Source organism: Nerophis lumbriciformis, linkage group LG33, assembly GCF_033978685.3.
Source record: "Nerophis lumbriciformis linkage group LG33, RoL_Nlum_v2.1, whole genome shotgun sequence".
In the NCBI taxonomy this organism is placed as follows: Eukaryota; Metazoa; Chordata; class Actinopteri; order Syngnathiformes; family Syngnathidae; genus Nerophis; species Nerophis lumbriciformis.
Window position 1 is genome coordinate 2666530 of NC_084580.2, and position 13280 is coordinate 2679809.

At 43.7% G+C, this 13280-nt stretch overlaps 1 protein-coding gene across 1 annotated transcript; it reads left to right on the top strand.

Moving 5' to 3' along the window:
- The first annotated feature begins 5551 nt into the window (after positions 1-5551).
- cldn5a (claudin 5a) lies at positions 5552-10949 on the top strand. The gene has a single exon (XM_061928902.1). The coding sequence runs from the start codon at positions 5682-5684 to the stop codon at positions 6327-6329; it is 648 nt and encodes a 215-aa protein (XP_061784886.1). The 5' UTR covers positions 5552-5681; the 3' UTR covers positions 6330-10949.
- Positions 10950-13280: the final 2331 nt, after the last annotated feature.

The window sequence follows — 13280 nt, forward strand, 5'->3', positions numbered from 1 at the left end:
AAATTTAATTGTTGTTTTACTTTACCTATATCACTGGTTCTTAACCTGGGTTCTATCGAACCCTAGGGGTTCGGGGAGTCGGCCTCAGGGGTTCGGCGCAGCCTCCGCCGCGGAGGTCAAGACACACCCGACTCATCGTGTAAATAAAAACTTCTCCCTATCGGCGTATTATGGATACCCCCAAACAATGTTCCCTCTAATTTTCCATATGCGTGAGCAAACGCAAAAACTCCTTGAGCATTCAGTGGAGCAGATGTGAGCGACGTCAGACGTGCAAACTGTGGCCACACCTGTCCCAAACCTGACTAAATAACAGTGACGTGGAGTCACTGGAGGCGGGGCCTCACCTGCCATCATGGAAAGAAAAAAAATGTAAAAAGAAATAAAAAATAATTAAATTGTTATATGTATCCAGTGATTATACTATAACGTTATTTTCCATTTAACTTCAACAGTTTTAGATTATTTTTATTCAAAATTGCTGAATTTTCACATTTGCCGTTCAGATACTGAGAAGAGACGGTGCGGTGAACAGCAGCCAGTTGAGGCACGTCACTCAGTTGTGCCTCAACATGGATTGCGGACTCGACTAACTGCTGGCCTGCTGTGCAGTGAGACCGTATTGCTATATGAATTATATTATACATTTCCATAGTTTAGTTAGCTGAGGTATATAATGTACAGTGTATTTTGTCAACAACTGTATGTGTGTAAAGTATTTCTTGTGCTGAGCAATCATAAAACTGCTGCGAAGACGCACTGTGGGAGGCTCGCAGTAATCCCACCTCCTGGTGCCGGTTAATGCACCCCCCGACGGGAGCTCCACACCAACCAAAGCCCACACCCAAACCCTCCACGTGCAAGACCGAATCCACCCAAAAAAATCACTTAACAAGAAGCCAAAAAGTGCAAAAACAACAATGCTCGCGCCGGAGGAGCCGTGAACGACTGCAGGGACACAACATTAGGTACACCTGCAGACTGCAGCACGGATTTCATATTTCTGTCATGTCTGTGTGATCAGGTTTTATTTTTGGACTTTTTGTGCACTTTGTTTTGTTTTGTCACCATAGTTACCCATTAGTTTCACCTGTCATGTCACGCACCTGTTTTGAGTCACGCACCTGTTGTTAATCATGTCCATAGTATTTAAGTTAATTCATTTTCTGTTGTTCGTGCTGACGACCTCACACCACATTTATGCTCTGTCCATTTTTTCATGTCCATGTTCACGCTGCTCCTTTTTTGTCCATGCCAAGTAAGTTTTCTTTATTCAAGCCATAGTTTGCAAGTTTTGTTTAATTGTTCATAGTTTATTCTCCGCCACTGTGCGTGCCATTTGTTTGATCCTTTTTTTTGTATTTATAGTTAATAAATAAATCATGTACCTTAATTCCCGTCTCGCCCGTGCCAACTTTCCGTTGCATCCTGGAAAAGCACACACCCCGGACCAAGTCTTGACAGTAGGTCGTCAGCAGACTCGCTTTTCCGCACGAGAGTTGGACATTTTCGACGAGGCTTCTTGGGCGGTCCTGTGCGCGATGGAGGAGGAAACTCGGCGCTACTCCTCCGTGGAGTACAGAAACTCCATTTGGTCCCAGGAATGGGAGGACGCAGCGCAGCAGTGCCGAAAGCGCCGCTCCCGACGAAGGACGTCGGGTAGAACTTCCGCGAGCCTGCAGGACACGCCGCTCCCACATGCCTCTCCCACATGCCTCTCCCCCTCCGGGCGGAAGCAAGCAGCAGCCAGCCCGGCTTCGCCCTAATGACGTCAAAAACCATGATTTTTTTTTTTCTGAATTATTTTTCTTTTGATTCCCCGCTCCCCAGGACTCAAGCCACACCCAAGACACAAAACAATTTTTTTTCACCCACTCAATCCCAGGTACAAGAAAGACAATTTGGACAATTTAATGGGGAAGTTTCTGCCCTCCTCCGCCCACCCTTACAGAGAGTTCCAGACCGCAGGGAGCGCGTCTGGTATCCACCCCTTGAGGGGGGGGCTGGGGTCGGGAGCTGTGTTGGTGGGGTGGCTCGACATCACCATGCCAAGCCACAGCCTCCAGCACGGCCGCCACCACCAGTCTTCCGACCTGTCAAGCCACAGCCTCCAGCACGACCGCCCTCACCAGTCTTCCGACCCGTCAAGCCACAGCCTCCAGCACGACCGCCCTCACCAGTCTTCCGACCTGCCAAGCCGCAACCCCCAGCTAGGCCACCTCCACCTGCTCCAAGGCTAGCTCCACGGCTAGCACCTGTCGCAGCTCCACGGCTAGCACCTGTTGCCGCACCAAGGCTAGCACCAGCTCCACCACGCCAAGTTCCACGGCAGACTCCAGTACCCGCACCACGCCTAGCCGCATCATGCCAAGCTCCGGTACCAGCTCCACGCCGCCAAGCACTGCCAAGCCAAGACCAAGCACTGCCAAGCCAAGACCAAGCACTGCCAAGCCAAGACCAAGACCCTCCACGCCAAGTCCAAGTCCCTCCACGCCAAGTCCAAGACCCTCCACACCAAGTCCAAGACCCTCCACGCCAAGTCCAAGACCCTCCACGCCAAGTCCAAGACCATCCACGCCAAGTCCAAGACCAAGACCCTCCATGCCAAGACCAAGACCCTCCACGCCAAGACCAAGACCCTCCACGCCAAGTCCAAGACCAAGACCCTCCACGCCAAGTCCAAGACCAAGACCCTCCGCGCCAAGTGCCGCCAGTCGCAGCTCAACGACGCCAAGTGCCGCCAGTCACAGCTCCAAGACGCCAAGTGCCGCCAGTCGCAGCTCCAAGACGCCAAGTGCCGCCAGTCGCAGCTCCAAGACGCCAAGTGCCGCCAGTCGCAGCTCCAAGACGCCAAGTGCCGCCAGTCGCAGCTCAACGACAGCAAGTGCCGCCAGTCGCAGCTCAACGACGCCAAGTGCCACCAGTCGCAGCTCAACGACGCCAAGTGCCGCCAGTCGCAGCTCCAAGACGCCACCAAGACCAAGACCAAGACCCGCCATGCCAAGACCAAGACCCGCCATGCCAAGACCAAGACCCACACCAAGACCAAGACCCACACCAAGACCAAGACCAAGACCCACACCAAGACCAAGACCCGCCATGCCAAGACCCACACCAAGACCAAGACCCACGCCGAGCTTCGCCGCTGGACGCGTCACGCCGAGCTTCGCCGCCTGACTTGCCACGCCAAGCTGCCACGCCTGCCAAGTTGACGACGCGCCTGCCTCCTCGTCGGCTACGGATATGGCCAATCCCTGGGCGCCCGCCTCGCCTGCTGCAGCGGCGTTCCACTCGCCGCCGCCACTTAACTCTGCCTCGGTGGATTCGGGGACACGTGGTCTGGCGACCCACCGCCATGTCCCCCACCCGCCCTCCCATAACTATTGATCTTTGTTTTTTTTTAATGGACATCTGGTATCTGTCCTTAAGGGAGGGGCTCTGTCATGTCTGTGTGATCAGGTTTTATTTTTGGACTTTTTGTGCACTTTTGTTTTGTTTTGTCACCATAGTTACCCATTAGTTTCACCTGTCATGTCACGCACCTGTTTTGAGTCACGCACCTGTTGTTAATCATGTCCATAGTATTTAAGTTCATTCATTTTCTGTTGTTCGTGCTGACGACCTTACACCACATTTATGCTCTGTCCATTTTTTCATGTCCATGTTCACGCTGCTCCTTTTTTGTCCATGCCAAGTAAGTTTTCTTTATTCAAGCCATAGTTTGCAAGTTTTGTTTAATTGTTCATAGTTTATTCTCCGCCACTGTGCGCGCCTTTTGTTTGATCCTTTTTTTTGTATTTATAGTTAATAAATAAATCATGTACCTTAATTCCCGTCTCGCCCGTGCCAACTTTCCGTTGCATCCTGGAAAAGCACACACCCCGGACCAAGTCTTGACAATTTAATTCATTCACAACTCCTCCAACACGAACACTACTGTTCCCGCACTTATAAGTAAAGGTAAGACCATAATAACGTTTTTTTTTATTAAATGTGCTTTTTTGTGTGCTACAGTTTGTATGTGTAAAGTTAAAGTTAAGTTAAAGTACCAATGATTGTCACACACACACTAGGTGTGGTGAAATTTGTTCTCTGCATTTGACCCATCGCCTTGATCACCCCCTGGGAGGTGAGGGGAGCAGTGGGCAGCAGCGGCGCCGCGCCCGGGAACATTTTTGGGTGATTTAACCCCCAATTCCAAGCCTTGATGCTGAGTGCCAAGCAGGGAAGAATGCTGGTATGAGCTTTTAAACATAACCCGTTAACTGCTGCCAATCAAATGGTGAATCAGATACTCTTTAGGGTTCATATGTTTGTAAATCTGACTGTGATGAAGTCAGTGCCTCACCAGTCATGAACCTCACCGCATGTCACTGCTAAATAACAAGTTAAATGTTGTATTATTATAATCAAATTTCCATATTTTCTAATATAAGTGTTTTGGCCCACTTACAATGACAATAACAAAAAATATTGTTTTTCATGAGTTGTGTACTAGTATTGTATGTCTGGGTGGGGGTCCTGCTTTGGAAATAATTTATACCCCTTTCAGATATCGCATTTAGTTCCCACTAAAACATTCACATGTTGCACAATGAGATGTAAACATGGGATCATGTGTACATTCCTGTAACTTTCTGTTTGTAAAAAATATATTGACTAGTATTTCTGTAATATAAAGTACCAATGATTGTCACACACACACTAGGTGTGGTGAAATTATTCTCTGCATTTGACCCATCGCCCTAGAGGTGAGGGGAGCAGTGAGCAGCGGCGGTGGCTGCGCCCGGGAATCATTTTTGGTGATTTAATCTCCAATTTCAACCCTTGATGCTGAGTGTCAAGCAGGGAGCTAATGGGTCCCATTTTTATAGTCTTTGGTATGACTCGGCCGGGGTTTGAACTCACAACCTACCGATCTCAGGATAACATCATTTCATGATTCATATTTATAAATTAAGATTAAAATAAGAAAAACATTTTATTTTTCACTCAAGAAGTGTTCGGTGAATGCGCATATGAAACTGGTGGGGTTTGGTACCTCCAACAAGGTTAATAACCACTGACCTGATATGTTTTGTACAGCGCTTTGTGATTTTATCTGTGAAAAGCGCTTCATAAATAAAATTTGCTTACTTACTTACTAACTAAGCAAATTGTATTTACTGTATATGGGCAGCACGGTGGAAGAGGGGTTAGTGCGTCTGCCTCACAATACGAAGGTCCTGGATTTGATCCTGATATTTTTTATTTTAAAAACCAATTCAATATATGTATAAAAAAATATACATTTAGGCTTGATCCCAGGGACCCCAAAGGGTTTTACTTACTATGCAGCTATAATAGAAACACACGTCCCAAAGCCCAACCCCTAGCCGTTAGAAATAACTGTTCAAAAAGGCACAATCCGCGCTGGACCGCTTTATTCAGCCTCAAAACTTCCCTGCCCGCTCATTGGCCCACCGGGGATGCAGCTGCAGCTGATTGGTCGGAAGTTTCTCCACATCCCCACCCCACAAAAACACACTGGTGGTCCGGCGCTACTGCGAGTCCAGTTGTTTCCACACTTGCACAAAGGAGCCGAGGAGATGAGCGCATAAAAAGACGACCAAGTCAGTTTGAGGAGAGCGAGTTCTGGATAAAAAGTTTGAGGACTTCCCCTGATATCACGACCAGCGAACATGGTGTCGGCCGGGCTGGAGATCCTGGGACTGGCGTTGTGCGTCATCGGCTCCCTGCTGGTGATGGTGGCGTGCGGGCTGCCCATGTGGAAGGTGACCGCCTTCATCGAGGCCAACATCGTAGTGGCTCAGACCATCTGGGACGGCCTGTGGATGTCGTGCGTGGTGCAGAGCACGGGCCAGATGCAGTGCAAGGTGCACGACTCGGTGCTCTCCCTCAGCCACGACCTGCAGGCGGCGCGGGCGCTCTGCATCATCTCCTCCATGATGGGCGTGCTGGGGCTCATGGTGGTGATCGCCGGGGCGCAGTGCACCAACTGCATCCGGAACGAGTACGTGAAGGCGCGGGTGGTGAACGCCGGAGGGGTGATCTACATCGTCAGCGGCCTCTCCGTGCTGGTGCCCCTCTGCTGGATGGCCAACAGCATCATCTCGGACTTCTACAACCCGCAGGTGCCCGCCTCCAAGAAGAGGGAGATCGGCGCCGCGCTCTACATCGGCTGGGCGGCCACCGCGCTGCTGCTGATCGGCGGCACCATGCTGTGCTGCTCCTGCCCGTCCGGCGGGAACTCCGGGTACTCGGTGAAATACGCACCGACCAAGCGAGCCACGCCGAACGGGGAGTATGATAAACGGAATTATGTCTGATCCCCCCCCCCTTCTAACCACAACACCAAACTTTTTTTCTCTTCTTCAATATTGGACATTTTCTATCTTCGGGACATTTTTTTTTTTTTGGACACATCACAGACAAAAAAAAAGGAGTATCTCTGTTAGGTACACGCTTTTTGTAAGTTGAAATATTTTTTATGATCAGTTTTTAAAGGACCTTTCACTTTTGACTTACTGTACAGCAGTGTCTTTTACGGAGCCCCTAAAGCAGGGGTGTCCAAACTTTTTCCACTGAGGGGCCGCACACTGAAAAATCAAAGCAAGCGGGGGGAGGACGGGCCATTTTGATATTTTTTATTTCAAAAACCAATACAATATATGTATAACACATATACGTTTAGGCCTCCACTCAGGCTTGATCCCGGGGACCCCAAAGGGTTTTGGTCCAAAAAATATGAAAAATGTGTCATTATTCAGTGTTATTATTTTTATTATTTTTCAAGTTTTAAATCTCGAGATCAGGGATGTCCAAACTTTTTCCACTGAGGGGCCGCGCACACTGAAAAATCAAAGCAAGCGGGGGAGGAGGGGCCATTTACAATATATGTATAAAAAATATACATTTAGACCTCCACTCAGGCTTGATCCCGGGGACCCCAAGGGGTTTTGGTCAAAAAAAAAAAAAAAAAGTGTCATTATTCAGTATTATTATTACTCAAGTTTTAAATCTCTAGATCAGGGGTGTCCAAACTTTTTCCACTGAGGGGCCCCATACTGAAAAATCAAAACAAGCGGGGGGGCTATTTTGATATTTTTTATTTTAAAAACCAATACAATATATGTATAAAAAATATACATTTAGGCCTCCATTTGGGCTTGATCCCGGGGACCCCAAGGGGTTTTGGTAAAAAAAAACTAATAAAAAAATGTGTCATTATTCAGTATCCATCCATCCATTTTCTACCGCTTGTCACTTTCGGGATTGTGGGGGGTGCTGGAGCCTATCTCAGCTTCATTCGGGCGGTAGGCGGGGTACACCCCGGACAAGTCGCCACCTCATTGCATTATTTTTATTATTATTCAAGTTTAAAATCTCTAGATCATGGGTGTCCAAACTTTTTCCACTGAGGGGCCACACACTGAAAAATCAAAGCAAGCGGGGGGGGGGGCATTTTGATATTTTTTATTTTAAAAACCAATACAATATATGTATAAAAAATATACATTTAGGCCTCCACTCAGGATTGATCCCGGGGACCCCAAAGGATTTTGATCAAAAAAATATTTAAAATGTGTCATTATTCAGTATTCTTATTTTTATTATTATTCAAATTTTAAATCCCTAGATCAACTTAGGTCTATCTGTCAATATAACGTTTTTAAAGATTTAAGTTGTATGCTCTTTTTGTCAAAGAAAACCTTGTTTTTTAATGAAAACCCCCCAACAAAATATGCAATATTTTCACCCAATACAATTTTTAAGTGGAATATTTGAGATTATATAATAATTGGAGCCTTAAAAAGGTCAATAACTCATAACACCATTGATTTTAATTCATTGTTATTTTTTGAGCAATGACACTTAAAAACAAATCACACTAAAATTATTGGGATCCAAAAGGTTCCTACTCATTAAAGTGTTAAAAAATAAATTATATATTTTTTTTACTGTTTACTTTTAACACAATAATCTCGAGATCAACTTCAGATCCAGCCGTTAATTATACGTTTTATTGTTGTTTTTGTTTTTTGTTTGTTCGTTTTAGGCCCTTCTTTAAAAAAACATTTTCCCCAAAAAATATCTCAAAGTGGAATATTTAATGTGATGTAATTGGAGCCTTGAATAGGTCAATAATTCATAATGATTTTGATTCATTATTATTTTTTAACCTCTAAAGGCTTTTTGTGTTATTAGAGTAAACATTGTGTTATTAGAGTAAACATTGCAACATTTTCCTGTTACATTTCCCCTGTTTGCTCTTTTATACCACTTGTTTGTTTTGTTTTTTATCGCATTTTTAGAATGTGCCGTGGGGCCGCTAAAGAATTACCTGCGGGCTGCAAATGGCCCCCGGGCCGCACTTTGGATACCCCTGCACTAAAGGGACATGGATGTTTTGCAAGATCTCGAAATACTTTTGCGAGATCTCGCAATACTTTTTGCGGGATCTCGCAAAACCTTTTGCGAGATCTCGCAAAAAGTATTGCGAGATCTCGCAAAACATTTTTTTCCCTCCATGTCCCTTTAGGGGCTCCGTAGTTTTTCAACCTTTTTTTGAGCCAAGGCACATTTTTTTTTATTGAAAAAAATCCTGAGGCACACCACCAGCAGAAATCATTAAAAAACGAAACTCAGTAGCCGATATTGACACTCAAAAAAAAGTGGTAACACTTTAGTATGGGGAATATATTCACCATTAATTAGTTTCTTATTAACATGCAAATTAGTAACATATTGGCTCTTAATTAGTCATTATTAAGTACTTATTAATGCCTTATTCTGCATGGCCTTATTATACAACAAGTAAGCCAATAACTAAGAGTCTTCCCTCAATAACCTCAGAATTATTGCTTATTATTGGTGGGAATTGGGGGTTAAATCACCAAAAATGATTCCCGGGCGCGGCCACCGCTGCTGCTCACTGCACCCCTCACCTCCCAGGGGGTGATCAAGGGTGATGGGTCAAATGCAGAGAATAATTTCGCCACACCTCGTGTGTGTGTGTGTGACAATCATTGGTCCTTTAACTTTAACTTTTAGTAACCCTAGCCCTAACCCTAGCCCTAACCCTAACCCTTATATGTTCCCTTTGTGTTCAAATAACTTTAAATTAAGTCTTTATTACTTAGAATATGTTCCCCATACTAAAGGGTTACCAAAAAAGTTGCTCTCGCAATTGTTGGATATTAATTTAAACCATAACCAAGCAACACTGTAAACCCGAATGCTCCAAATAATTAATTAGAATGAGTAGTGTAAACTTTAAAAAGTTGTTAAATGTTGTACTTACTTAAAAATGTTGAGTGTCAGTAACATTTTCCTTCTTTTTAAGTTTATTAAACTTGTTATTTTTAACTAATATTAACTTGTTTGCAGATTATGTAACTGCTACTTAAAGTAATTAACTCACAGTTACTTAAAACTCAGTGGATTAAACATAAAGTCGTCTTATTTTGAAAGAACAAATCATTAAATCGAATAAAGAACAAATTAAGAATGAATCAATCACATTATAGATTTGTATTGTAATTATACTCTGTGTGTATATATATAAATTATTACATGCACGCGCAACCACAAGAGGAAGTGCTTTTATTTTGTAGCATTTGCGTGCACTTCCTCTTCAGGCAGCAGACACAAGGAGGAACATTTTTGAGTTGGCTTAATTGGTAAGTTTAATTCAATTATAATTTAAAAGTACATTTAACATAAACTCCAAATATTTACGATGTGATATACTCAAATATTTGAGTTTATGAACTCAAAAAATATGTGGCAACTGATTGCCTCACTTTTTTTTTGAGATTCTGCTTACTTATTCGGGTTTACAGTGCATCACTATAGCTCTTGTCTCAAAGTAGGTGTACTGTCACGACCTGTCACATCACGATGTGACTTATTTTGAGGTTTTTTTTTTGTATTTTCCTGTGTGTAGTGTTTTAGTCCTTGTCTTGCGCTCCTATTTTGGTGTTTTTTCCTGTTTTGTTGGTATTTTCTTTTTGCAGTTTCATGTCTTCCTTGAGCGCTATTTTCCACACCTGCTTTGTTTTCGCAATCAAGACTATTTAAGTTGTGCGGACGCCATCCTTCTTTGCGGGGACATTGTTATTGTCATGTCATGTTAGGGTGTACTTTGTGGACGCCGTCTGCTCCACACACTGTAAGTCTTTGCTGTCGTCCAGCATTCTGTTTTTGTTTACTTTGCAGTCACTTCAGTTTTAGTTTTGTTCTGCATAGCCATGCCTAAGCTTCAATGCCTTTTCTTAGCGGCACTCGCCTTTTGTTTATTTTTGGTTTGAGCGTAAAATACCTTTTTACCTGCACACTGCCTCCCGCTGCAGACGACACAACAAACATCTACAAAACAATTATCTACCTGCTGCCACCTACTGATATGGAAAAGTATTACATGGTTACACTGCCGAGCTCTAGACAATGCAGACACTCAACAACGGCACATTTGCGGATTATAATTACTGGTTTGCAAAACATGTTTTTAACCCAATTAGGTGAAATTACATAATCTCCCACGGCACACCAGATTGTATCCCGCGGCAACACAGTGGTTGAAAAACACTGCTGTACAGTACTGTTGCTTTGCCTCCGATGAAAAGATTGCACTCCTCCATAACGGTAATGGGGACATACACACCTGTCTATAATACACTTTTGTATATTTTCATGTGCTGGAATTATAACGGCATTCCATGTCTAATTCCGGACCCAACCGGGATGTTTATGCCCATTACTGCAAGCACCTGCTGGCTACAAGATGGCGACAGGAAGTCTTGTTTCATTTGGTTCAGTTCCTGGAATTGTTTTCTTGTCTTGTTGTTTAATGTAGTGACTCAACTTTCATGTATAAGAAGATGCAATATTGTTTCCTTTTTGTTTTTTTTATTATTATTGAGATTAAACACACTATATTGTCTGGACTCAAGCGAGTTTATTCCCCAAGCAGACATGTTCCCACCATAATGCGTCTGCACGAACCCCCTCCCCAAAGTATTTTGGTGATCCATAGAAATCCAGATGACAATGCCCATTCAGCTTGAGTGGGGCTCCGCTGTTCAAGCGCACAATACTCCACAACCCCCCACCTTTCCCTTTCAGAGCACCCCCTCAGCCACCCATCCACCCATCCACGCTTGCAGTCAGTGAAAAGGCTTCAAATTAGGGGCTGCGGAAAGTTGCTGAAAAGTGTTCTTCCAGTAAGTCATTGGGAAGAGTCCTGAGAGAGACCACGCCTACTTACAAAAAAACAAAACAGGCCACCGCAAATGCACTCGTGATGTAGTGTTGTCCCGATACCAGTGTTTTGGTACTGGTACCGGTACAAAAATTATTTCGATACTTTTCGGTACTTTTCGGTACTTTTCTAAATAAAAGGGACCACAAAAAAATTGCATTGTTGGCTGTATTTGAACAAAAAATCTTAGGGTACATTAAACATAAGTTTCTTATTGCAATTTAGTCCTTAAATAAAATAGTGAACATACAAGACAACTTGTCTTTTAGTAGTAAGTAAACAAACAAAGGCTCCTAATTAGTCTGCTAACGTATGCAGTAACATATTGTGTCATTTATCATGAATTATTAATCGACTTGTTCATTTACCGTTAATATCAGCTTACTTTCTCTTTTAACATGTTCTGTCTACACTTTTGTTCAAATGTAATCATCACTTATTCATCTGTTGTTTGATACTTTATATTAGTTTTGGACAAATTGGGGTATCAATCCGATACCAGGTCGTTACAGGATTATACTTTGGTCATATTCAAAGTCCTCATGTGTCCAGAAACATATAGCATAATATTAATTTAAAAAAAAAACAAAGATGTTGTGATGCCAAAAAATATCAACGTTATCCTAGTAGTATCGACTAGATACGTGCCTGTACTTGGTATCATTACAGTGGATGTCAGGTGTAGATCCACCAATGGCGTTTGTTTACATGTTGACACCGGTGAGCTACGGTGTGTAGTGAAGCATGTTTAGCTATTCCTCGTCCTGCAGGGATGATACTTGTAAGAAACTTACTTTATTTGTCGCCATGGAGGCGAGGATTAGTGATTTAGAAGTAGCTAAAACCCTGCCGACTGCGACTGGACGTTAGCTGCTAGCTAGCGAGCCATGTCTTAAAGCACCTCTTCCTGAGGGCGTTTCAGTGTTATGCCTTCACCTTTATCGTTAGTTTTTATGCCGAAATGCGTCCGTTCTCCCTTTTCTGTCTACACACTGCGTCTGCTTGTAAGTACTCCGTGATTGTGCGCTGCCGAACATGCTCCTGTGCTCGTAAACCAGCAGTGACTCGACGTGATGACGACGCGGGCGCGGGTGTGTGGGGGACTACTAATATCGGTATACCGTACAACCCTATCGTGATGTTAAGAAACATTTCGCTAAGATGTCCAACAGCAGCATCTTCCACGTTGTGGCCGCCTCCCCCCTCCATGTTCAAAAGTGTGACTGGATTCCAAAAGCTTATCCATACTTGTTTTTCTAGTCACTTAAGAGTCTTAGCGGGTCATATGCTCTCTTCAAAGTTGAAAATATGGCATGCATACAGTCAGCGGAGTGGGGGGGGGGGGAGATGACTGAATAGCACAGCTGGGGCTTCTCAAAGAAAGGGGGTGGTGGTTGGGTGGACATTAAATGTCACAGAAATTGACTCGAGTATCTGGATATTTCTTTGATGATTTAACAAGCTCATGACTTTAAAGCAATGATATGATACTTGCACAAGCGTTATTCTACTTTTTGACAGGGTTAGGTGGCATGGGAAACCCTGGCATAACTACTCTATGCCAGGGGTGTCCAAAGTACGGCCCGCCGGCATCTTTAAATTGGCCCGTGAGACGTCATGAGTTTAATAAGGAATCTTATATTCATTTTAAAAGTATACCATTTTAAATGCTATTTTGACACAATATGGTGGACAACATGAGTTTTACCTGGTCAAATACTTTTTATGTTTGGAATGTGCAGCATCTATTTATATGACCGAATGCAAACAACCTTCCCTAGTCATGGAGCAAAAAAACACAAAAAAAGCCAACCAACACAAAATGTAAACAGATATGGATATTATAAAAAACGTCCAATCACCATTAAAAAAAAAAAAAAAAATTACAAATGCTTAACACTCTCCCTACTTATCCATGTTTTGTGCATTTTAGCTGCTTGATCATTCTGATTGATTACAAAACTTTAAGGAGGTTGTCACAGAAGTAAACAAGGTAGAAGTCAAACTTTCGTATACT